General features: G+C 39.2%; 5 protein-coding genes, 1 long non-coding RNA gene and 2 pseudogenes across 6 annotated transcripts; 4 read left to right on the forward strand and 4 right to left on the reverse strand.

Annotated features, from left to right (window-relative positions):
• Window positions 1-72: 72 nt before the first annotated feature.
• Window positions 73-901, forward strand: LOC128385871 (myotubularin-related protein 1-like). Its single transcript, XM_053344802.1, has one exon. It carries the CDS (start codon window positions 218-220, stop codon window positions 884-886), a length of 669 nt encoding a protein of 222 aa, XP_053200777.1. The 5' UTR covers window positions 73-217; the 3' UTR covers window positions 887-901.
• Window positions 902-911: 10 nt separating this feature from the next.
• Window positions 912-2,108, forward strand: LOC128385878 (myotubularin-related protein 4-like; the record flags this gene model as incomplete). Its single annotated transcript, XM_053344809.1, is given in 5 exon segments — window positions 912-1,017; window positions 1,020-1,068; window positions 1,133-1,511; window positions 1,578-1,754; window positions 1,835-2,108. Coding segments are annotated over 5 exon segments (822 nt in total), but the record flags the coding sequence as incomplete, so codon positions are not given.
• Window positions 2,109-2,630: 522 nt separating this feature from the next.
• Window positions 2,631-10,774, reverse strand: LOC128385880 (laminin subunit gamma-1-like; annotated as a pseudogene).
• Window positions 10,775-11,879: 1,105 nt separating this feature from the next.
• Window positions 11,880-13,183, reverse strand: LOC128385872 (troponin I-like). The gene is made up of 7 exons (XM_053344804.1): window positions 13,132-13,183; window positions 12,925-13,026; window positions 12,701-12,824; window positions 12,535-12,635; window positions 12,420-12,463; window positions 12,304-12,345; window positions 11,880-12,221 (listed from the first exon to the last, which is right to left on the reverse strand). Exons 1-7 carry the CDS (start codon window positions 13,132-13,134, stop codon window positions 12,005-12,007), a joined length of 633 nt encoding a protein of 210 aa, XP_053200779.1. The 5' UTR covers window positions 13,135-13,183; the 3' UTR covers window positions 11,880-12,004.
• Window positions 13,184-14,178: 995 nt separating this feature from the next.
• On the forward strand, window positions 14,179-19,478 carry LOC128385860 (laminin subunit gamma-1-like; annotated as a pseudogene).
• A 110-nt stretch (window positions 19,479-19,588) lies between these two features.
• LOC128385869 (exosome complex component RRP45-like) lies at window positions 19,589-20,665 on the reverse strand. The gene is made up of 2 exons (XM_053344799.1): window positions 20,485-20,665; window positions 19,589-20,411 (listed from the first exon to the last, which is right to left on the reverse strand). The coding sequence occupies exons 1-2, from the start codon at window positions 20,566-20,568 to the stop codon at window positions 19,632-19,634; spliced, it is 864 nt and encodes a 287-aa protein (XP_053200774.1). The 5' UTR covers window positions 20,569-20,665; the 3' UTR covers window positions 19,589-19,631.
• A 37-nt stretch (window positions 20,666-20,702) lies between these two features.
• LOC128385874 (uncharacterized) lies at window positions 20,703-21,816 on the forward strand. The gene is made up of 4 exons (XR_008324842.1): window positions 20,703-20,809; window positions 21,001-21,057; window positions 21,240-21,329; window positions 21,498-21,816. It is a non-coding gene; the product is annotated as an uncharacterized LOC128385874 (long non-coding RNA).
• On the reverse strand, window positions 21,797-24,055 carry LOC128385863 (oxysterol-binding protein 1-like). Its single transcript, XM_053344794.1, has 5 exons — window positions 23,917-24,055; window positions 23,125-23,835; window positions 22,740-23,057; window positions 22,500-22,669; window positions 21,797-22,434 (listed from the first exon to the last, which is right to left on the reverse strand). The coding sequence occupies exons 1-5, from the start codon at window positions 23,929-23,931 to the stop codon at window positions 22,029-22,031; spliced, it is 1,620 nt and encodes a 539-aa protein (XP_053200769.1). The 5' UTR covers window positions 23,932-24,055; the 3' UTR covers window positions 21,797-22,028.
• Between the last annotated feature and the right edge of the window lie 20 nt (window positions 24,056-24,075).

Consider the following 24,075-nt stretch of genomic DNA (forward strand, 5'->3'; position numbering starts at 1 on the left):
GTCTTGAGTCTGCACACTCGCAGTTGTTTCCCCACCAATGAAATCAATAAAATTGTCCACGCCCATTAATGGCTACGTTTCCTGTTCCCTTACATCAATTGAGTCAATTGTTTACAATTATTCCAGTGGTTAGTTAGTCTTTGGTTCTCGTCCTTGATCGTCGTCCCCACTTTGTCCTCTGTTTGTGTCTCTTTCTCCTTGTCACCAATCGTAATCAATGGATCCTGATAATCCAGTCGCAGTCGATCAACTCACATGTATTGTTAGTCTTTCCGACGAAAAACCGCCTTTGCAACCAGATCTTAATTATTCAGCAAATGCGCTTGAAATGAAAGAATCTTTGACGTATTTCGAATACTGCAGACTCAAATTCGACGAGGATTTCGGCTATGCCAGTCCGAATCACGTCACTTATCAGGATGTCACAACCAATGTCTCTGAAAACGGACTAGAACCCAAAGAGAAACCTCGGTACAGAATCAGTACAGCCAATGAAGATTTTCAACTCTGTCCAAGTTATCCTCGTTTTTTAATCGTTCCCGCTGAGATAAGTGACGACGAACTCAAGATTGTGGCCAATTTCCGCTATCAATATCGACTGCCTGTCATCACTTGGAGATATTACAAAAACGGATGTGTTATTGCGAGAAGTAGTCAACCTTATGTAGGCCTATGGGGTTCACGCTCTGATACCGATGAGAAACTTATTCACCTGATTGCCACTAGTTCAATGGTTCTGAGTAGAGCGAAACACAAACCCACGCCCATTGAGCAAGATGAAAAATCAGATGAACAAGTCAACCAAGTAATCAAACAAGAGACTAATGAAGACAAAAATGAATCCAATCTATCAAAGAATGAGATTGACCCTATACAAAACACATGATGGTTGTTGATTGTCGGTCTTACACTGTGGCCATGGTCAATCGAGCCAAAGGGGTGGTTGTGAGTGCACCGAATATTATCCCTATTGTGACATTCAATTCATGGGACTAGCAAATATCCACAGTATTAGAAAAGCTTTGACTCTTTACGTTATCTTCAAAATTGTGATATGTATTCAGACGCGTGAGTTGACACCAATTATTTGTCTCGTCTCAGTATTAATCTTATTGAATAATTTGTCTTTCAGTTGGGAGAGTCTCGTGAGTAGCTCCAAGTGGCTTCATTACATTTCTTGTCTACTTAAATCAGCTGTCACCATTTCAGAAGCCATTGAAGATGACCGTTCATGTTTGGTCCATTGTTCAGATGGATGGGATCGGACACCTCAACTTGTGTCTCTCGTTCAACTCATGCTTGATCCTTATTATCGTACTTATGATGGTTTCAGAGTTTTGGTTGAAAAAGAATGGATCGAGTTTGGCCACAAGTTCGCCGACAGGCACGGGGTCATGCCAGAAGACGATAATTCTTATGAAAAATGTCCAATCTTCCAACAGTGGCTTGACTGTGTTTACCAAATAGTTCTCCAACATAGTGAAGCATTTGAATTCAATGTTGTTTATCTCGTAAGTCTTTTGTTTTACCTACAAGCATATTCTCTGATTTCTATTCTCTTCTCTCTCTCTCTCTAGCAATCGATATTGTATCATTCATACTCATCTCTTTTTGGAACCTTCATCGGTAACAGTTTAAACCATAAGACACAAAAAAACATTTTTACACAAACTTCTAGTCTCTGGCCTTTCCTCGAAAATGAGAAGCATTGTTACATCAACGATAACTACGTACCAAAAACCGGAAACAACAATGTAAGTATTTGAGGTGATGGCGTAAATGTTTTGTTTGATGACATTTTCTATTCAATTGTCTACATTTTGTTTATTTTTAGATTGTGACTCCCTCATCAGAGGTGGAAGATTTGCGGCTTTGGGTCGAAGTCTATCGTCCATCGAGCAATGATATGATCAGTCTTAGCGACATTCAATCATCCAAAATATAATTTTTCATCCAATTTTAATCATTTGAAATCGACGAGCAAATTAATGGCTGAATGGATTGGCTGCAAATGCCTTGATATCATTTTCGTTAATCGTTAATATTTTTCCATGGGATCTTCAACAGATGAGCTTTGGATTACCAAGAGTCTCCTGAAACGAAATTTCTTTCATTTCTGTTGTCCGGAAGGGTCAAATTCTGTTAAATGTTCTCACGCAATTGAGACCAGTTGATCTTCTCTTATTTATCAAGCTTTTGGTTAATCATTGATGTCCATCAATTAGTCAACTTTATCTAACTCTATTCACTTAACCTTTTATTTTCACTCACATAAACTCTTCGTTATCACATAATCATTGAACTTTTTTCTCTACCTTCCCTTTGACTGTGATTTTTGTATAAACTTATCGTAGATGCAAACCTTAAATTGAGTTTTTAATTCGAATCATCATTTGTTATCTGGAGCAATTGTCTCTTGAACTCTCACCTTTTTATCATATTCAACCTTCCATTCCTATGTAACCTGTTTCATAAGCTTTAGTTGGTTTGTTATATTTTATGCTTCCACTAAGAAATAAATTGATCATGAAAAGATTTGAATACAATGAGCATGTGAATCCATTTTGTAATGTGATCAACTATTTATCTTAATGGGAACATTTAAAGAATGAAATTCGAGTATCGGTTGATTGTGTAATTTAAATTCATTTATTTCAATTGGTATCAACAGATTAACTATCGAAAAGGTTTGATTGGCAGAAGAAAATGAACTCGCTTGATTTGATTAGAATTTCGATCAAAGGAAAAATGAGACAATTGAAGGCTTGATTTTCGTTCTCAATGATCGTTCATCGATCCAAATTGATTAGTAAAGAAAAAAAGAGAAAAGTAATATTACAATTGGATTGATAATAATGACAGTTGATTGGGTGAACAAAATTAACCCTCGAAAATGACCACAAAATGTAAGTTAATTGGTAATTGCAGCGACTAATTGTTATTATATTGATGCATATTAGTTTCTATTGGTATTGTTTGTATAATAGTATTTGTGTCCACCGGTCATATGTACATTCAGGTACTCCAAGTATTATGGCTCGAGTTTGGATCGTCTCAGACACTCAGTTGGAATAGCATAAGCAATGTCTTTGATATTGGCGACGTCCGCTCTCAGTTGTTCAAGTTCTTCGCGATAATTGGTCAACATGCCTGACAGGTCATCTCGCGACTTTCTCAACTCTTCTGTTCGATTGTTCAAATCAGCAGTCAGCAATTCCTTCTCGGCTTCCCGCAGTTTCACCTCCAATTCTTTCATGTTTCCACCGTCGACAGAGTCCAAACCCTCCAGAGTTTTATTATTGAATCAACAGTTTGCAGTGCACCAGACACTTTGCTTTTCGCCTCGATGGCACTAGTCTTGGCTTGGTTAGCTCTTTCTAAAGCTTCTAAAGCCAATTTCTCGTCGTTGACAGTCTGTTCACCATATGAGTTGAGTCGACCTTCGGTATCGGCTAGAGCCCTGTTCAATGATTCCACCTCGTCTTTCATTCTTCCCGCTCTCTCCTTTGTTTTACCTGCTTCCCCACGAATCGCATTTGCATCAGCGGAAGCATTACCAGCGATGTAACGAGCCTCGGTTGCAATACTCTGAGCGTTTATCGCGTCATTGTAAGCCCCAGTGAGAGCATCAAAAGCCTCCTGTGTCTTGGCTTTGCCTTCGTTCAAAAGCTTTTCCACCTGTGGTACTCGCTTCAGTGCTTCATCTGCTCGTCCTTGACTTTCTTTCACTGACTTATCGAACCCTCGAAGTGTCATCAAAGTTCCAGTGGCTTCCGTCAAAGTGGAATTGGCTGCCTGAGCTGCTTTCTCTGCAGTTTTATGAGCTTTGTCCACTTCGCTCAACAACTCGGAAGCTTTGTTCTGTTGCCTGGTTGCCTCTTTCAGAAGAGATCGAACATCCTCCATTTGGATCTGTGTTCCATTCAGTACATTCTCGTATCGTGACATCATCGCATCCGCTTCTCTCATGATACGAGCCGCCTGATCGACCAACTCTCTGGCATCTTGTTTCATGCCCGAGGCGTTCACATTTGGAATACTCAATGAGCCCGCTTCGGTCAACAATTGTAGCGCATCTTTGGCAGCTCGATCAGCTTCTTTCTTTGCTTCTTCTGCCATTTTCCTTGTTCGTTCCAATAAATCGTTGATATCGATCAATTGTTTCTGAATGGCCCGAATCTCTTCACGATTACTCGAATGCATCACCATGGCTTCTTTCACCAATCGAGACGCTTCTTCTGAGTTGTTCAAAGCTTCTTTCCCAACTTTTCCACCTTTTCAGCTTCTTTTCAATCTTATCTGCTAGAGCAACCGATTCCAATGATATTCTGGACATTCGTTCAGACTGCTGTCCGTACCTTTTGAACCTTTCGCGAGCATGTTCCAAGGCAGTTCTTCCTTCATGATCGAATGTCTTTTTAGCTTCAGATAATATTAAATTGGCTTTTTCAATTATATCTTCTGCTAAACTCATGTTTTGCTTTCCAAAATTGACCAAGTTGTTCAACCCTTCCATCCGACCGTCAACCAACGAGGTCAATTCTTTGACTCGGGCTAAACGGTTCTTTAAAGTGGTCAAAGAATTGACAAGGTTTCGACCATCTGAGCCCATTCGACGAGCATCCGATACCAGTGCCTCAGTGCGAGCGATCAATTCTTCCAATTGTGTTTCGAACTTTTGATCTTCCACTTCCACAGGGCTGTTTTGTATCTCCTCCAGTAATAATCGCAACTGGTTCAGTTTACCTCGGTGCCCATTCACAGAGTCCTGGATTAGTCCGTAGCAAGCTGGACAGTCTATACAACCAGCAGTTCGGTTGAACTTGTTTTCACGACACCGCTCACATCGACGGCCTTCCACGTTTGCCAAACACTCACATTGACCATTATCGCGACACTGCAGAGATTTGGATCCAATTCGATCACAGTCACACTTTGCACATCCCTTCTCAGAGAAACCATAATGATAAGGTGCACATTGGTCACACTAGTTCCAATGACCCCAGGTCGACAGTAGCATTTGCCGGTGAACTGATCGCAGGTCAGATTATGTGATCAAACATATTACAACCACAGGATTGGCAACCATTCTCACCACTGATATCCCAATAGCCTTGTATGCACTGGTCACACTTTCGTCCCATCACATAGTTTTACACTCGCAGTGTCCACTGCGAGAGTCACAAACCAATTCTTTTCCATCTTCTCCCTTGCCCATCACTGTTCCAGTTCTATGGCAACCACAAGATTTACAATCTCCCTTAGGGTAACTCAGAGCATCACCAAAGAAACCGGGAAGACATTTCTCACATCGATCCTAATGGGAAGTGAAAAGAAAACAAATTCATCAATAAAGTGATTCCATTCGAAACTCATTCACTTCGACTCTTACCCCGGCAGTGTTGTAAATGCATTTCAAACACTTTCCCGTTTCATGGTCACAACTTCCGACAGAGTTTTCGTCAATGTTCCCACTGCAATCGCATTTCCTGCAAGAACTGTTTGCTATCGGGTTACCAAAATAACCATCGATACAAGACTCACAGAGGGCTCCTGATTACAAAGATCGAGAAACAAACAATTAGTTTAAACCCAGTGAATAGCGACCTAGATTATCATTAGCACATGCAACCTAACGTCGAGTTAGTCATCCTTGAGAAAGAGTTTCTCATGTTAGCAAATCTTTCACTCTCTTCTTAGTTGCTGATGATTTTAATCATCCATGCAAATACTTATCCATGAATCAATTAACTGTCTCAATTCAGCTCATCACTGATCATTACCTCCGTAACCTTGAGGACACTCCAAACAAGCTATACTTTCATCAGGTAAGACAACACAAGCTCCCGCATTACGGTGACAGGGACAAGAAGTACATCCAGTCCCGTCTAATGGATTACCGTAATAGCCTCGAGCACAAGTCTCACAATTATCACCACCGGTGTTGTTTGTACATACATTTTCCTTTACAAATTAACCATCACCATGAATTAATTAGAAACCACCACCAATATCAAGTTAAGTTTGGTTAGAGATTGCAAATGGGAAGTGGGAGTGGGAGTGGAAGGGGAATAGGAATAGGAGGAAGAAAAGAAAGTAAGAAAATTGATTGTTAAAGTTACCGTCACCAAAGACCAGAATCAGTATCAAACCGGTGATTTTCCTTCACCTTGTTCACTCTCTTTACCTGTATATGGATCACAAAAGTCAGCGTAGCCATTACATTGACAAGGTAGACAAACCGCGAAACTTCCCCCGCCCGGTGGTTCGTGTCGATATCCCGTCTTACATGACTCACAAAACTGTCCATCATAACCTGCTGGACACTCATCGCTCGACCCAACTTGCTGCTCGACCATATGCACCCGTTGGGCAGATTCCAGGGCTATTTCATCAACATAACCTGACCCATCTCTATTGTACACAATGCGAATCTTGATGGACGTTAAATTGGCCAAAACACTTGAAATCTTTCCCAGACAGCCTCGGACTCCAGCCGAATCGAGCGTCTTCGTGAAGTCTAAACGAGTAAGAACGTTGGTTTCGACTTGGAAGACTATTGTCTTGACCGTGTATTGGTTGAGCAAGGGTCAATCCAGCGCCTTCAATAATGACATCGGCAAATTGTGAGGCTGGAGAATCGTCGTTCACTCTTAAATTGAATCTCAAGTGTTGATTGTAAGAGAAACGCTGATCTCCAAGGAAAGATGGAGGAGCAACCAAATAAACCGCGTCCAATCCATAACTTGCTTGAGAGCCGATACTATGATCTGATGTATTGTGTACAGTGCAACAGAACGACCCATTCTATCAATCGCCGTCCATTTCTCGGTATCTTTGTAGAAATAAGATTCAATTGCATGGGCAGTGTAATCTTCCGCCGATTCGCAAACAGATGAGTGGCCGTAACAAAAGCAAGATAAACATCCAAATTCGTTGGTTCCTTGCAAATCAAGTAACCAGGCTTACACTTTTCACAAGTTCTTCCTTCCACATTCTGTTTACATAAACATTCCCCAGAGACAGGGTGACATCGAGCGGTGTTGTTGAAACTTCCTTGTACAAAGCAGTCGCAGGGTCTGACGGGCAAATAAAAGGTTAGTTAAATATCTTGGGAAAATGATCCACTAGAAATACTCACTTGCAACCCTGGGCCGAAAAGTCGTAATAGTTATCAGCACAACGATCGCATTTTTCCCCAGAAACTCCTGGTCTACAGATACATTGACCATCTCGACTGCACTGCGATGTCACGGACCCTTAACGAATGAAAATGCCAATAAAACAATCGAATCCATATAAATACTATTTCATTGACTTACCTGTTGGATCGCAGTCACAGGTAACACATCGTCCCAGATTATTTTCGTAAAAACCTTCCTTGCATCTTTCACAGTTTGGTCCATCGGTGTTGTCGGCACAGTCAACACATCGACCTCCGTGTCCAGTTTCAGCCCACAAATCAGCATCGTAAACGCATTTCGAAGCTTTATTGTTACAATTACAAACTGAAATATAAAACACAAGTTAGAAGAGAAAACAGAGAAAGGGGAACAATTAAAGAAACTAAATGGTATTACATTCCCAGACTGACTTCTTAGTGTTCCACACTTCAAGTTGCACGCACTCAACAAGTACGGCGCTTGACGCAAAAATAAATATCAAGGAAAGTATCGTTTGCATGGTAGAAACTCAGATGTTCCTCTTATCACTTATTCAGTGTAGTTGGGGCACAGTAATACAAAATTGAAGCGATTCTCGGACCATTTACAGGTCAAATAATCATGTTACACTTGATGCGACGATGATCGTTACTCTAGGCGCCCTAGTCAACAGATTCTTAACTTTATTTGGTCACTGGACTACAAGTCAAACGATTGTGAATAGCAAAGCAACAAAAACTGGATTTCATGTTAGTTTTGTCTCTTCTATTAACGGAGAAAAGGTATAACCTGTACCGCAACTTTTACTGACAAAAGTGCGTAGGCATCAATTCAGCCCACTTTAGTTGTCTTATCTCGATACCAAAACAACAACAGGTATCATGATATTTTCTACTTACGTTGACATTCGTGTGCGTCCTCAAAAGTAGCAACTTCATATTTCTGATCGTTATACAGATCGTGACAACGTTCACAATTGACTCCAGTCGTGTTGTGTTCACAAATACACATCAATTGGCTGTAGGGATCATTTATATCAGAGGTTCTGCAGTCACTCGCATGTCCATTACATTTGCATCTACAGGTCGAGAAAAAGGTCGAGAAAAAGGTCAATGAGAATGGAATCAATGATATTAATCAGATATTCGCTCGCTCAACAGATGAGTAGATTCCTGGTATCACTTCATATTCATTTGTTACATTTTAACTGTAATTTTCAAGGTCACTAATCATGTTCACTAGTTTGAAGATAAAGCGAGAGAACAGCTCATCTTTGCCTCGTCATCTTCTCATCTTCTCATCAACATCAATAGACAAGTCAACGAATTTGATTCGCAATCAGAAATTCTCAGATAAACATTGAAATCAGCTTTTTCTCTCATTAAACTGTAAAATTTTCTGTCTTAAAGGCGTCAGTTGAGACTATTTTTGGAACCAACCAATAGATCAACACCCATAACTATTTAAGTCTCGATAGTTTTCGATAAAATGGTTATCCAGAGGGAGAAAGAAGAGGAAAGTAGGATGGGTGAGTAGTTTAAGAAAAACAGATAACTTTTAGAAAAATGCGTTTGAGATGATCTTTGTTTCTCTCTTTCCTCTTTAACTACTAACTGATCACTCCTTTGCCAGAGATCACTGTGTCTTCTTTCATTCTTCATCATCACAACCACTGCTCTCGAATCATCACCAATATCTATCAAAGTCCACAAGAGTAAGAGCAAAAGAGTGCGAGAGAGAAAACAGGAGAGAAAGAGAGCGAGGGCGAGAAGACAATGGTAATGTTTCGGTTATCCTTTTGGTTCATGTGTTCAATCTCTTCGACTCTTTAATCGGTCTACTAATCCATCTTTATCTCATCTCCATGACTTGATCTTTGCAGGATGAAAAGAAAGAAGGAAAGCTGAAGTGCGAGCTCGTCTCAAGCTCAAGCTCGAAAGAAACGCGGTTTCATGACCCCCGAAAGGAAAAAGCGACTGAGGGTAAGTAAACATTGACACTTTCACTTGAATCTTGAACTAGAGTTAAATTACTGTTGAAAGTTTTTTCTTATTCCACTTGTAACCCAAACAACGTCTTCAGAATTTACTTCGACGTAAGGCAGCGGAAGCGCTGAAAAGGGAGCAAGAAAGAAAAGCTGAAGAGAGACGAAGGATCATCCGAGAACGCACTGGAGCCCAGAAAAATTTCGATTCGGTCAACGAAGGTAATTAGTGTTACACTTTGCGATTTACGAGCTTTCCTCATTTCTGTTTGATTCTCAATCTCAAGCTAATCTTCAATCAATCGTGAAAGATTATTATAAAAGAATTCAGGACTTGGAAAGTAAAAAGTGGGACTTGGAAAGGGCCACTCGAGTGAAAGAAATCGAGGTTAGTAGTGAGATTGAACAATAACCATTAATCGATTGGCTCTTTTTCCAATTGTTCATCATTGTTTTCAGCTTAAAGAAATGCAGGAAAAAGTAAACGATCTGAAGGGCAAATTGTAAGTATTCACACAAAATCTCAATTCTGTTGCTTTTCTTTTCAATGTCTGTGTCTTTCACTTGGTCAGTGTCATTCCTCCGTTGAAAAAAGTGTCGAAAACTGCGAATCAGTAAGTTAAACTGTCACACAATTGTCTCCACTCGATGCAACCATTGAAGATCTTAATCTTGACTTCGTTTTCTTATTCTTAGATTAGAGAAAATTCGTATGTTTACTGCTCGAGTTTCTCAGATGGATTATCGTAATCAATTGAAACAAGTTCAGAAAAATGATTATCGTCTCGAGGATAACGACGAGGTCGCCAGCAAGACATGCAAACCTGAATGGGCTCAACCCAAAAGCAAAACAACATCGGTATCTGAGGCCATTTCTGAGGCTGTTTCTGAGGCCGAGCAAGATGATTACTAAGTTTTCAACAAGACTGGACATTACGCACTAAGTGTATCTCGCTGCAATCTCGCAACGAAAACAATCATTGTAATCAACATGATAAAATATTGATTAGTTAATAAACAGATTGTTTCGTCCAATCATTGATTACGTTTCTATTTGATTGATTGATTGATTGAATTGATGAGACTTACCTTCCACCAACCGACAGGTCAGAAATTGCATAGTAATACGTTTTAAGTACTTGTGGGTCTCGAAAAACTTCATCACCAAACGTATTATGTCTCACCATGACAACTTTTATATCGGTGGCAGCGACGAATTTCTGTTGGGAGGAAGCGATCGAAAATTGAGCGATAAACAGCATCGAAGAAATTACTGTTATGTTCTAAAGTTTTTTACCTGCAATTCCAAGTTTTGATCGAATCTTTTATGACTTGGCCTGAGCTCTAGAGTGCTGAAAATAATATTCCCACCAGTGAGAGGAGAAATGTCCGAGAATTCTTTGGAGCACAAAACTTTGTCCGGCTGAGAATCAGGACTTCTCTCGATTCACTGACATTGAATGTATCAAACAGTTTCCACTGAAATACTGGAAAGGCACCCAATCGCTTTTCTCGTCCTCTCTTTTGTAAATAGCCAGACTTTCAGGTCGAGGGAATTGAACAACAGTCGAATATATAACATCATAAGATTTACCTGTTTTCGACCAATTAGATTACGATGGTCCATTAATCTCTCGTTGATTAATAATCAATTTAGTGAATTGAACGTGGACTCACCCAAATGAAGTGTAATATTAACTGTTTTCGGAACTCGATCCCATCGTACATGGTTTCACTTTGCCACCAGGTCTGAGTTGCATTATCGTGAAAATCATTGATGAAGTTTACAGGGTGATCACCTCGACGACACTTACCATCACAGGTTCTCTGGTTTCTGTCCTCTCGATTAGGTGTTTGAACACAATAATAAGTAATGTAAGGATGCTTACATTACTTATTATTGTGTTCAAACACCTAATCGAGAGGACAGAAACCAGAGAACCTGTGATGGTAAGTGTCGTCGAGGTGATCACCCTGTAAACTTCATCAATGATTTTCACGATAATGCAACTCAGACCTGGTGGCAAAGTGAAACCATGTACGATGGGATCGAGTTCCCGAAAACAGTTAATATTACACTTCATTTGGGTGAGTCCATTCAATTCACTAAATTGATTATTAATCAACGAGAGAGATTAATGGACCATCGTAATCTAATTGGTCGAAAACAGGTAAATCTTATGATGTTACATATATTCGACTGTTGTTCAATTCCCCTCGACCTGAAAGTCTGGCTATTTACAAAAGAGAGGACGAGAAAAGCGATTGGGTGCCTTTCCAGTATTTCAGTGGAAACTGTTTGGATACATTCAATGTCAGTGAATCGAGAGAAGTCCCCGATTCTCAGCCGGACAAAGTTTTGTGCTCCAAAGAATTCTCGGACATTTCTCCTCTCACTGGTGGGAATATTATTTTCAGCACTCTAGAGCTCAGGCCAAGTCATAAAAGATTCGATCAAAACTTGGAATTGCAGGTAAAAAACTTTAGAACATAACAGTAATTTCTTCGATGCTGTTTATCGCTCAATTTTCGATCGCTTCCTCCCAACAGAAATTCGTCGCTGCCACCGATATAAAAGTTGTCATGGTGAGACATAATACGTTTGGTGATGAAGTTTTTCGAGACCCACAAGTACTTAAAACGTATTACTATGCAATTTCTGACCTGTCGGTTGGTGGAAGGTAAGTCTCATCAATTCAATCAATCAATCAATCAAATAGAAACGTAATCAATGATTGGACGAAACAATCTGTTTATTAACTAATCAATATTTTATCATGTTGATTACAATGATTGTTTTCGTTGCGAGATTGCAGCGAGATACACTTAGTGCGTAATGTCCAGTCTTGTTGAAAACTTAGTAATCATCTTGCTCGGCCTCAGAAACAGCCTCAGAAATGGCCTCAGATACCGATGTTGTTTTGCTTTTGGGTTGAGCCCATTCAGGTTTGCATGTCTTGCTGGCGACCTCGTCGTTATCCTCGAGACGATAATCATTTTTCTGAACTTGTTTCAATTGATTACGATAATCCATCTGAGAAACTCGAGCAGTAAACATACGAATTTTCTCTAATCTAAGAATAAGAAAACGAAGTCAAGATTAAGATCTTTAATGGTTGCATCGAGTGGAGACAATTGTGTGACAGTTTAACTTACTGATTCGCAGTTTTCGACACTTTTTTCAACGGAGGAATGACACTGACCAAGTGAAAGACACAGACATTGAAAAGAAAAGAAAAGCAACAGAATTGAGATTTTGTGTGAATACTTACAATTTGCCCTTCAGATCGTTTACTTTTTCCTGCATTTCTTTAAGCTGAAAACAATGATGAACAATTGGAAAAAGAGCCAATCGATTAATGGTTATTGTTCAATCTCACTACTAACCTCGATTTCTTTCACTCGAGTGGCCCTTTCCAAGTCCCACTTTTTACTTTCCAAGTCCTGAATTCTTTTATAATAATCTTTCACGATTGATTGAAGATTAGCTTGAGATTGAGAATCAAACAGAAATGAGGAAAGCTCGTAAATCGCAAAGTGTAACACTAATTACCTTCGTTGACCGAATCGAAATTTTTCTGGGCTCCAGTGCGTTCTCGGATGATCCTTCGTCTCTCTTCAGCTTTTCTTTCTTGCTCCCTTTTCAGCGCTTCCGCTGCCTTACGTCGAAGTAAATTCTGAAGACGTTGTTTGGGTTACAAGTGGAATAAGAAAAAACTTTCAACAGTAATTTAACTCTAGTTCAAGATTCAAGTGAAAGTGTCAATGTTTACTTACCCTCAGTCGCTTTTTCCTTTCGGGGGTCATGAAACCGCGTTTCTTTCGAGCTTGAGCTTCGAGACGAGCTCGCACTTCAGCTTTCCTTCTTTCTTTTTCATCCTGCAAAGATCAAGTCATGGAGATGAGATAAAGATGGATTAGTAGACCGATTAAAGAGTCGAAGAGATTGAAACACATGAACCAAAAGGATAACCGAAACATTACCATTGTCTTTCTCGCCCTCGCTCTCTTTCTCTCCTGTTTTCTCTCTCTCGCACTCTTTGCTCTTACCTCTTGTGGACTTTGATAGATATTGGTGATGATTCGAGAGCAGTGGTTGTGATGATGAAGAATGAAAGAAGACACAGTGATCTCTGGCAAAGGGAGTGATCAGTTAGTAGTTAAAGAGGAAAGAGAGAAACAAAGATCATCTCAAACGCATTTTTCTCTAAAAGTTATCTGTTTTTTCTTAAACTACTCACCCATCCTACTTTCCTCTTCTTTCTCCCTCTGGATAACCATTTTATCGAAAACTATCGAGACTTAAATAGTTATGGGTGTTGATCTATTGGTTGGTTCCAAAAATAGTCTCAACTGACGCCTTTAAGACAGAAAATTTTACAGTTTAATGAGAGAAAAAGCTGATTTCAATGTTTATCTGAGAATTTCTGATTGCGAATCAAATTCGTTGACTTGTCTATTGATGTTGATGAGAAGATGAGAAGATGACGAGGCAAAGATGAGCTGTTCTCTCTCGCTTTATCTTCAAACTAGTGAACATGATTAGTGACCTTGAAAATTACAGTTAAAATGTAACAAATGAATATGAAGTGATACCAGGAATCTACTCATCTGTTGAGCGAGCGAATATCTGATTAATATCATTGATTCCATTCTCATTGACCTTTTTCTCGACCTTTTTCTCGACCTGTAGATGCAAATGTAATGGACATGCGAGTGACTGCAGAACCTCTGATATAAATGATCCCTACAGCCAATTGATGTGTATTTGTGAACACAACACGACTGGAGTCAATTGTGAACGTTGTCACGATCTGTATAACGATCAGAAATATGAAGTTGCTACTTTTGAGGACGCACACGAATGTCAACGTAAGTAGAAAATATCATGATACCTGTTGTTGTTTTGGTATCGAGATAAGACAACTAAAGTGGGCTGAATTGATGCCTACGCACTTTTGTCAGTAAAAGTTGCGGTACAGGTTATACCTTTTCTCCGTTAATAGAAGAGACAAAACTAACATGAAATCCAGTTTTTGTTGCTTTGCTATTCACAATCGTTTGACTTGTAGTCCAGTGACCAAATAAAGTTAAGAATCTGTTGACTAAGGGCGCCTAGAGTAACGATCATCGTCGCATCAAGTGTAACATGATTATTTGACCTGTAAATGGTCCGAGAATCGCTTCAATTTTGTATTACTGTGCCCCAACTACACTGAATAAGTGATAAGAGGAACATCTGAGTTTCTACCATGCAAACGATACTTTCCTTGATATTTATTTTTGCGTCAAGCGCCGTACTTGTTGAGTGCGTGCAACTTGAAGTGTGGAACACTAAGAAGTCAGTCTGGGAATGTAATACCATTTAGTTTCTTTAATTGTTCCCCTTTCTCTGTTTTCTCTTCTAACTTGTGTTTTATATTTCAGTTTGTAATTGTAACAATAAAGCCTCGAAATGCGTTTACGATGCTGATTTGTGGGCTGAAACTGGACACGGAGGTCGATGTTGACTGTGCCGACAACACCGATGGACCAAACTGTGAAAGATGCAAGGAAGGTTTTTACGAAAATAATCTGGGACGATGTGTTACCTGTGACTGCGATCCAACAGGTAAGTCAATGAAATAGTATTTATATGGATTCGATTGTTTTATTGGCATTTTCATTCGTTAAGGGTCCGTGACATCGCAGTGCAGTCGAGATGGTCAATGTATCTGTAGACCAGGAGTTTCTGGGGAAAAATGCGATCGTTGTGCTGATAACTATTACGACTTTTCGGCCCAGGGTTGCAAGTGAGTATTTCTAGTGGATCATTTTCCCAAGATATTTAACTAACCTTTTATTTGCCCGTCAGACCCTGCGACTGCTTTGTACAAGGAAGTTTCAACAACACCGCTCGATGTCACCCTGTCTCTGGGGAATGTTTATGTAAACAGAATGTGGAAGGAAGAACTTGTGAAAAGTGTAAGCCTGGTTACTTCGATTTGCAAGGAACCAACGAATTTGGATGTTTATCTTGCTTTTGTTACGGCCACTCATCTGTTTGCGAATCGGCGGAAGATTACACTGCCCATGCAATTGAATCTTATTTCTACAAAGATACCGAGAAATGGACGGCGATTGATAGAATGGGTCGTTCTGTTGCACTCGTACACAATACATCAGATCATAGTATCGGCTCTCAAGCAAGTTATGGATTGGACGCGGTTTATTTGGTTGCTCCTCCATCTTTCCTTGGGGATCAGCGTTTCTCTTACAATCAACACTTGAGATTCAATTTAAGAGTGAACGACGATTCTCCAGCCTCACAATTTGCCGATGTCATTATTGAAGGCGCTGGATTGACCCTTGCTCAACCAATACACGGTCAAGACAATAGTCTTCCAAGTCGAAACCAACGTTCTTACTCGTTTAGACTTCACGAAGACGCTCGATTCGGCTGGAGTCCGAGGCTGTCTGGGAAAGATTTCATAAGTGTTTTGGCCAATTTAACGTCCATCAAGATTCGCATTGTGTACAATAGAGATGGGTCAGGTTATGTTGATGAAATAGCCCTGGAATCTGCCCAACGGGGTGCATATGGTCGAGCAGCAAGTTGGGTCGAGCGATGTGAGTGTCCAGCAGGTTATGATGGACAGTTTTGTGAGTCATGTAAGACGGGATATCGACACGAACCACCGGGCGGGGGAAGTTTCGCGGTTTGTCTACCTTGTCAATGTAATGGCTACGCTGACTTTTGTGATCCATATACAGGTAAAGAGAGTGAACAAGGTGAAGGAAAATCACCGGTTTGATACTGATTCTGGTCTTTGGTGACGGTAACTTTAACAATCAATTTTCTTACTTTCTTTTCTTCCTCCTATTCCTATTCCCCATCCACGCCCACTCCCACTCCCACTCCCACTTCCCATTTGCAATCTCTAACCAAACTTAACTTGATATTGGTGGTGGTTTCTAATTAATTCATGGTGATGGTTAATTTGTAAAGGAAAATGTATGTGTACAAACAACACCGGTGGTGATAATTGTGAGACTTGTGCTCGAGGCTATTACGGTAATCCATTAGACGGGACTGGATGTACTTCTTGTCCCTGTCACCGTAATGCGGGAGCTTGTGTTGTCTTACCTGATGAAAGTATAGCTTGTTTGGAGTGTCCTCAAGGTTACGGAGGTAATGATCAGTGATGAGCTGAATTGAGACAGTTAATTGATTCATGGATAAGTATTTGCATGGATGATTAAAATCATCAGCAACTAAGAAGAGAGTGAAAGATTTGCTAACATGAGAAACTCTTTCTCAAGGGTGACTAACTCGACGTTAGGTTGCATGTGCTAATGATAATCTCGGTCGCTATTCACTGGGTTTAAACTAATTGTTTGTTTCTCGATCTTTGTAATCAGGAGCCCTCTGTGAGTCTTGTATCGATGGTTATTTTGGTAACCCGATAGCAAACAGTTCTTGCAGGAAATGCGATTGCAGTGGGAACATTGATGAAAACTCTGTCGGAAGTTGTGACCATGAAACGGGAAAGTGTTTGAAATGCATTTACAACACTGCCGGGGTAAGAGTCGAAGTGAATGAGTTTCGAATGGAATCACTTTATTGATGAATTTGTTTTCTTTTCACTTCCCATTAGGATCGATGTGAGAAATGTCTTCCCGGTTTCTTTGGTGATGCTCTGAGTTACCCTAAGGGAGATTGTAAATCTTGTGGTTGCCATAGAACTGGAACAGTGATGGGCAAGGGAGAAGATGGAAAAGAATTGGCTCTTTGTGACTCTCGCAGTGGACACTGCGAGTGTAAAAACTATGTGATGGGACGAAAGTGTGACCAGTGCATACAAGGCTATTGGGATATCAGTGGTGAGAATGGTTGCCAATCCTGTGGTTGTAATATGTTTGGATCACATAATCTGACCTGCGATCAGTTCACCGGCAAATGCTACTGTCGACCTGGGGTCATTGGAACTAAGTGTGACCAATGTGCACCTTATCATTATGGTTTCTCTGAGAAGGGATGTGCAAAGTGTGACTGTGATCGAATTGGATCAAAATCTCTGCAGTGTCGCGATAATGGTCAATGTGAGTGTTTGGCAAACGTGGAAGGCCGTCGATGTGAGCGGTGTCGTGAAAACAAGTTCAACCGAACTGCTGGTTGTATAGACTGTCCAGCTTGCTACGGACTAATCCAGGACTCTGTGAATGGGCACCGAGGTAAACTGAACCAGTTGCGATTATTACTGGAGGAGATACAAAACAGCCCTGTGGAAGTGGAAGATCAAAGTTCGAAACACAATTGGAAGAATTGATCGCTCGCACTGAGGCACTGGTATCGGATGCTCGTCGAATGGGCTCAGATGGTCGAAACCTTGTCAATTCTTTGACCACTTTAAAGAACCGTTTAGCCCGAGTCAAAGAATTGACCTCGTTGGTTGACGGTCGGATGGAAGGGTTGAACAACTTGGTCAATTTTGGAAAGCAAAACATGAGTTTAGCAGAAGATATAATTGAAAAAGCCAATTTAATATTATCTGAAGCTAAAAAGACATTCGATCATGAAGGAAGAACTGCCTTGGAACATGCTCGCGAAAGGTTCAAAAGGTACGGACAGCAGTCTGAACGAATGTCCAGAATATCATTGGAATCGGTTGCTCTAGCAGATAAGATTGAAAAAGAAGCTGAAAAGGTGGAAAAGTTGGCGAAAGAAGCTTTGAACAACTCAGAAGAAGCGTCTCGATTGGTGAAAGAAGCCATGGTGATGCATTCGAGTAATCGTGAAGATTCGGGCCATTCAGAAACAATTGATCGATATCAACGATTTATTGGAACGAACAAGGAAAATGGCAGAAGAAGCAAAGAAAGAAGCTGATCGAGCTGCCAAAGATGCGCTACAATTGTTGACCGAAGCGGGCTCATTGAGTATTCCAAATGTGAACGCCTCGGGCATGAAACAAGATGCCAGAGAGTTGGTCGATCAGGCGGCTCGTATCATGAGAGAAGCGGATGCGATGATGTCACGATACGAGAATGTACTGAATGGAACACAGATCCAAATGGAGGATGTTCGATCTCTTCTGAAAGAGGCAACCAGGCAACAGAACAAAGCTTCCGAGTTGTTGAGCGAAGTGGACAAAGCTCATAAAACTGCAGAGAAAGCAGCTCAGGCAGCCAATTCCACTTTGACGGAAGCCACTGGAACTTTGATGACACTTCGAGGGTTCGATAAGTCAGTGAAAGAAAGTCAAGGACGAGCAGATGAAGCACTGAAGCGAGTACCACAGGTGGAAAAGCTTTTGAACGAAGGCAAAGCCAAGACACAGGAGGCTTTTGATGCTCTCACTGGGGCTTACAATGACGCGATAAACGCTCAGAGTATTGCAACCGAGGCTCGTTACATCGCTGGTAATGCTTCCGCTGATGCAAATGCGATTCGTGGGGAAGCAGGTAAAACAAAGGAGAGAGCGGGAAGAATGAAAGACGAGGTGGAATCATTGAACAGGGCTCTAGCCGATACCGAAGGTCGACTCAACTCATATGGTGAACAGACTGTCAACGACGAGAAATTGGCTTTAGAAGCTTTAGAAAGAGCTAACCAAGCCAAGACTAGTGCCATCGAGGCGAAAAGCAAAGTGTCTGGTGCACTGCAAACTGTTGATTCAATAATAAAAACTCTGGAGGTTTGGACTCTGTCGACGGTGGAAACATGAAAGAATTGGAGGTGAAACTGCGGGAAGCCGAGAAGGAATTGCTGACTGCTGATTTGAACAATCGAACAGAAGAGTTGAGAAAGTCGCGAGATGACCTGTCAGGCATGTTGACCAATTATCGCGAAGAACTTGAACAACTGAGAGCGGACGTCGCCAATATCAAAGACATTGCTTATGCTATTCCAACTGAGTGTCTGAGACGATCCAAACTCGAGCCATAATACTTGGAGTACCTGAATGTACATATGACCGGTGGACACAAATACTATTATACAAACAATACCAATAGAAACTAATATGCATCAATATAATAACAATTAGTCGCTGCAATTACCAATTAACTTACATTTTGTGGTCATTTTCGAGGGTTAATTTTGTTCACCCAATCAACTGTCATTATTATCAATCCAATTGTAATATTACTTTCTCTTTTTTCTTTACTAATCAATTTGGATCGATGAACGATCATTGAGAACGAAAATCAAGCCTTCAATTGTCTCATTTTTCCTTTGATCGAAATTCTAATCAAATCAAGCGAGTTCATTTTCTTCTGCCAATCAAACCTTTTCGATAGTTAATCTGTTGATACCAATTGAAATAAATGAATTTAAATTACACAATCAACCGATACTCGAATTTCATTCTTTAAATGTTCCCATTAAGATAAATAGTTGATCACATTACAAAATGGATTCACATGCTCATTGTATTCAAATCTTTTTATAATTAAACTCTTGACATTATAATTTTTTGTTTATTTTCAAATCAATTCAGTTTTCAGGAGTTAATCAAATTTCTCAAACCGATTCCACTATTTCTTTGAGCTAAATCTCTTTCGACAGCATCTTTCACGAAATTGGTTAAATATTTACTCCTTTCAATTGCTAATTGGCAACACTTAATGACAATATCTTTGTTGATCGACGATTTGCCTGAAATGTGAATTGTTGTTATTTCTCTGTAATTATTTGCTCCAACAATCAAATGTCCATCGGAAACTTGTTCTTCCGCTTGTGTTGGATCACAAACAAATTTAAAGTACTCGAAAAACGTGAAGCTTGTGCAAAAAGGATAATGGAGAATGTTGATTGGAATCGGATGACGGTCAGTAAACGAATGAACTTTGATTTTATCATCAATGACTGAAACATCGGGTCTTTTGAAGTGCGACAAAGAGGCCAGAATAGCAATGGAACAGCATTCAGGGAGATTTCCTTCATCGTTCATGACAATTAAATCTGCTTCTAACAAATAGACTTTTTCCCCAGAGATCAGACACAAGGATTCCAGATCTAGACATCTAGATTCTTTTATATTCTTTTCAACTATTTTCATGATTTCCACAGATTTCTCATGAGAATGAGCCATCGTAGCAGCTAAATCAACCTTAATGTTCAAAAATCCTTCACAACTTTTAGTTGCCTTTGGCTCTGCAATTTGATAGCCAATGTTACACATAACACGTGTATCGCCAAGGTTGACAACAGATGATCCATAGTCTAATCCGAATTCAATAGATAATTTACGAAAATCTTTTGAGCTTCGCCCATCGATTCGCTAACAATCAAATCAAGAGAAAATTGGAACATTAGTTTAAGGAAAATATTGAATTTTACTAAATGAGTCTTACTTTGTCTTCTTTAACGCCTAAGAAAATGAACTGTTTGTTACACGTGGGAATGTTTTTCAACTTCAATTTTTGCATGAAACTCATGATGGTTGAGAAACAGAAATGTTGATAATACTAATCAAACAACTAAGGAAACAATTGAGACTTAATTTGAGACTTGAGATCATCTGGTTCATCCAATTTATTGTTTTCTTTCCACTAGATGGCGACACTTCCACTGAAGAATCTCGGATATCCGACTTAAAGTTTGTTCATTTCTCTCCTCATGGTTCCTCAATTCAGCCAATGCTCGTCAATGGTAATTCATGAATTCCTAGTTAATTGGGTAAGTAAATTTCTATTTTACTTTAATGAAACAATAGACAATCGTGATGTGACTTTATTGAGTATTTGCTACTCATGACTCTAAGTGATTGAAACTCTAACTTATCTGACTAATGTTCCATTTATTCAGATTTTATGTTGACTTTACTTGGTCTAATCTTTTTCATTTATTCCAATTCTCCAAATGTGTAGATATGATCACGAGGTGATGAGAACTCTTTCAGTTCATTTGAACGATTCTACCTTAAGGTAAGTGATTTATTTTCAATACTTTTGTTTGTTTGACTCAAATGATGCGACTTGAAAGAGTATTTGCTACTCATGAATTCTTATTGATTGAGACCCTCTTTTCTGATTCTTTTTCTTCTTTCCAATCTAATGGTTTTATTGAATTCAAATTTACACTCATCTCTTTCGATTTTACCCAACAGGATGGACCATTAAAAAACCTCTACCGCTTAAAGGGTTGGCTCCTTGATTTATTATGTTTCTTCAAGTTATCAAGGTGTAAGAATGGAAAAGTAAGTGATAATGTTCTTCACGTCACTATTATTGAATAAGATGATGAAAAAAAGTGGGAATCTCTATGATGTAATGATTACATTTCATTCTATTCTGAACTATTATCCCACTGTGCCATATTAAAATCTTGAAACTTGTTCTCATTACATTCTCCATCTTTTTGTCAGATTTTCCAGTTGCAATCTCGTCTACCTAATCGATCCTCATAGAGACTGGCAATGAAAGAAACATCGACAGTTTCAAACTATTGTTGATTTGATGATCAGCTCGTTGGGATGATTGCGCTGTATTTTGGCAAAATAATTTACTTTAATCTCAGTCTTCAGCTTGGAAATGAGCGAATGTGTACAATTGAGTAATTTGGCATTCAGATCTACAAGTGATTCATTTGTTTTTTTTGACTTGAAGTAAAGTTAAATCTAATTTCAATTGCAGCAATGACATGAATAAAGTACTATTTAAATGGTACCATTCAATTACTTTTAAGCATCTTTTGTCAAAGTTATTAAAAGAGATATAAAAGTAAATATTGATAATAAAATATAGAACTTTAGAGCTTCTTCTGGAGTTTAAATCTCTGGAGTCTATTTCCTGAGCTCATCCGAAAATAATGGAAATTATCAATCATGATAATAATTGATTAAGTCTCTTAGTTGAATAGGTGAATCATCGATGGGCACACGAAGTAAAATATCCCATTAAACTTTTCCTATTGCTGATACTGACTTTAAGTCATTTTCTTTATCACAATTAAATATCACTGGACACCGAGACCAATCTTGTTTCTGTTTGCACTGCCAATAATCACCGTTATAAACATGGACTGGATTATTCGTAATCGGGTCGATTTGAAGCTTGAACCAAGATGGTGCATAAGAAACTTCAGCTTCTGGATTAGTAGCAGCTTCTTCCTCTCTCTTTCTCCGGGTCGATCTTTGTTTTTCTTCCAGTAATCCTTTCACTTGATTAGCCTCATCCCATTTACCTTCTTCCATTAATCGTTGATCTGGTCTGAGTCGACTATCGGTTGGAGCTACTCCTTCTTCTGGTTCATTCAATTGAACAGCTAAAGCAGTTAAATTATACATTTTTTCGCATTCAGACCTGAAAAGTAAACATCATTTCGACATTAATAGTTATCCGGATACAATGGTTGATTCATTACGAACATATTGCGAGTTTTCTGCCAGACACGAACGAATGGAGATGTATCGTAGATTGATTTTCCTTTGGCTGATGTTCGTTTATCGAAAACTAGTGCGGACTCAATATATTCGTCCCAAATTCCTTGAATAATCCATTTTGTTACTCCTTTCGAATCTACAATCTTACCAGTCACCTGTAGACGAGTTGAAATTGATTACAAAGAATCTGAAAAAGATGAAGAGTTTCTTGATCTCGATCGTTACCTTTCTAGGAATATCTCGTGAAAAGTAACTATAAGGTATGAATTTCAAGAGGCATCTATCACCAGTTGTGTGATTAGTAATCACCATATCTCCATGATTATCCACCCAAAGTTTACCAACGATAATGTTGTGAATGGTTGTAGTGACTTTGTGCCAAGTATAATGATAACCATGCTCTGGAAACTCGAGGTGACTTATGTCCACTGGATTCACTTGTAAATATTTTCCTCGAAATTTACTTGATAAACCAAATTCACTCCAACATTTCCAACCTTTACCTTCACAATGAAGTGCTAACATAGGGGGGTGGTGGCTCACCTGTTGATGATAACAAAACACAATTAGTATTCACAATCATCCATTCATTTGCTTATTCGATTCTTACCTGCTCGGTTATACTCTTCCATCCCAAATCAGATGTTCTATCACATTCATAAGTTTCTCCTAGAAGAGGATTAAATGGTTTGTTCAGTCTGATACCTGTACATGCATAACTGGAGACACAAAATGCAGCGACATAAACTAATTGATCACAACTATCGCTGATTGTTGCTGCTTTATGGAGTAAATGAGCATAGTCAAAGTCTTCGGTTAATCGTTGTAACATTGACAGAGGCTCATTAAAGTTAACAGGCATAGGAATTTTCGTCAACTCTTTACCAATACATTTCTTTAAAAATGACCACAGATTTAAACTTTGGCTTGGCCGCTCTGGTATCTTTTTCCTCCGTTGCGAATCCAAAAGAGGTGGTGCTAAATCTTTTTCGTTGAAATTTAATTTCTCTTTCTCATCTCTTGAGGCTAGCAAAGTGCTTGTTGAATTAGCTGAATCACTATTATATATAGAATTATCTCCATTGATTGACATATCAATGTTTTTTCTTTCGTTATCATCGGATGTTTTCAATTGATCAGCTATCATATCGATCTTATATGTGATCGATTGTAAACTTTCAGCTCTTTCATCTTGACTTGATGAATGAGAGACTCCGAGAGAGCCTTTAACATTCATTTGATGATTTTCGCTTTTAAGTTTGTCACATTTTCCATCCTCTGTTGTTTTAATGACCTCAAAATCCGAGTGAAGAATCAATTTCTTGTGAGAATAATGAAACAAAGTGAAACATAATCAAACTCTTGAGAAAATGAAAAAAAAATAGTAGGGAAATTATCTTACCTTTTTTGTATTCATAGTTGTGTAAATAAAGCTAAGAAATGAAGACACAATTGTGAGTTGAAAAACACAAAGCTACATAAAAGAAACTAGAACAATTTAGTTGAGTGAAATAATTGTTATTGATTTGATTAGATTGTTATTGATTAAATTCAGAAAAAA

This window comes from Panonychus citri, unplaced genomic scaffold, assembly GCF_014898815.1.
Source record: "Panonychus citri isolate SS breed McGregor unplaced genomic scaffold, ASM1489881v1 Contig00054, whole genome shotgun sequence".
NCBI classification, from domain to species: Eukaryota; Metazoa; Arthropoda; class Arachnida; order Trombidiformes; family Tetranychidae; genus Panonychus; species Panonychus citri.

Excerpts from the sequence above, each read along its gene's own strand:
- LOC128385871 (XM_053344802.1), top strand. The coding sequence starts at position 218 with ATGGATCCTGATAATCCAGTCGCAGTCGATCAACTCACATGTATTGTT.
- LOC128385872 (XM_053344804.1), bottom strand. Across the intron at positions 12,825-12,924 it reads AAAGGAAAAAGCGACTGAGG|AATTTACTTCGACGTAAGGC; the intron begins GTAAGTAAACAT and ends CAACGTCTTCAG. Across the intron at positions 12,636-12,700 it reads TTTCGATTCGGTCAACGAAG|CTAATCTTCAATCAATCGTG; the intron begins GTAATTAGTGTT and ends CTCAATCTCAAG.
- LOC128385869 (XM_053344799.1), bottom strand. The coding sequence starts at position 20,568 with ATGAGTTTCATGCAAAAATTGAAGTTGAAAAACATTCCCACGTGTAAC. Across the intron at positions 20,412-20,484 it reads TAGGCGTTAAAGAAGACAAA|CGAATCGATGGGCGAAGCTC; the intron begins GTAAGACTCATT and ends TTTGATTGTTAG.
- LOC128385863 (XM_053344794.1), bottom strand. Across the intron at positions 23,058-23,124 it reads GGAAGAGTATAACCGAGCAG|GTGAGCCACCACCCCCCTAT; the intron begins GTAAGAATCGAA and ends TATCATCAACAG. Across the intron at positions 22,435-22,499 it reads TGGCAGAAAACTCGCAATAT|GTCTGAATGCGAAAAAATGT; the intron begins GTTCGTAATGAA and ends TTTACTTTTCAG.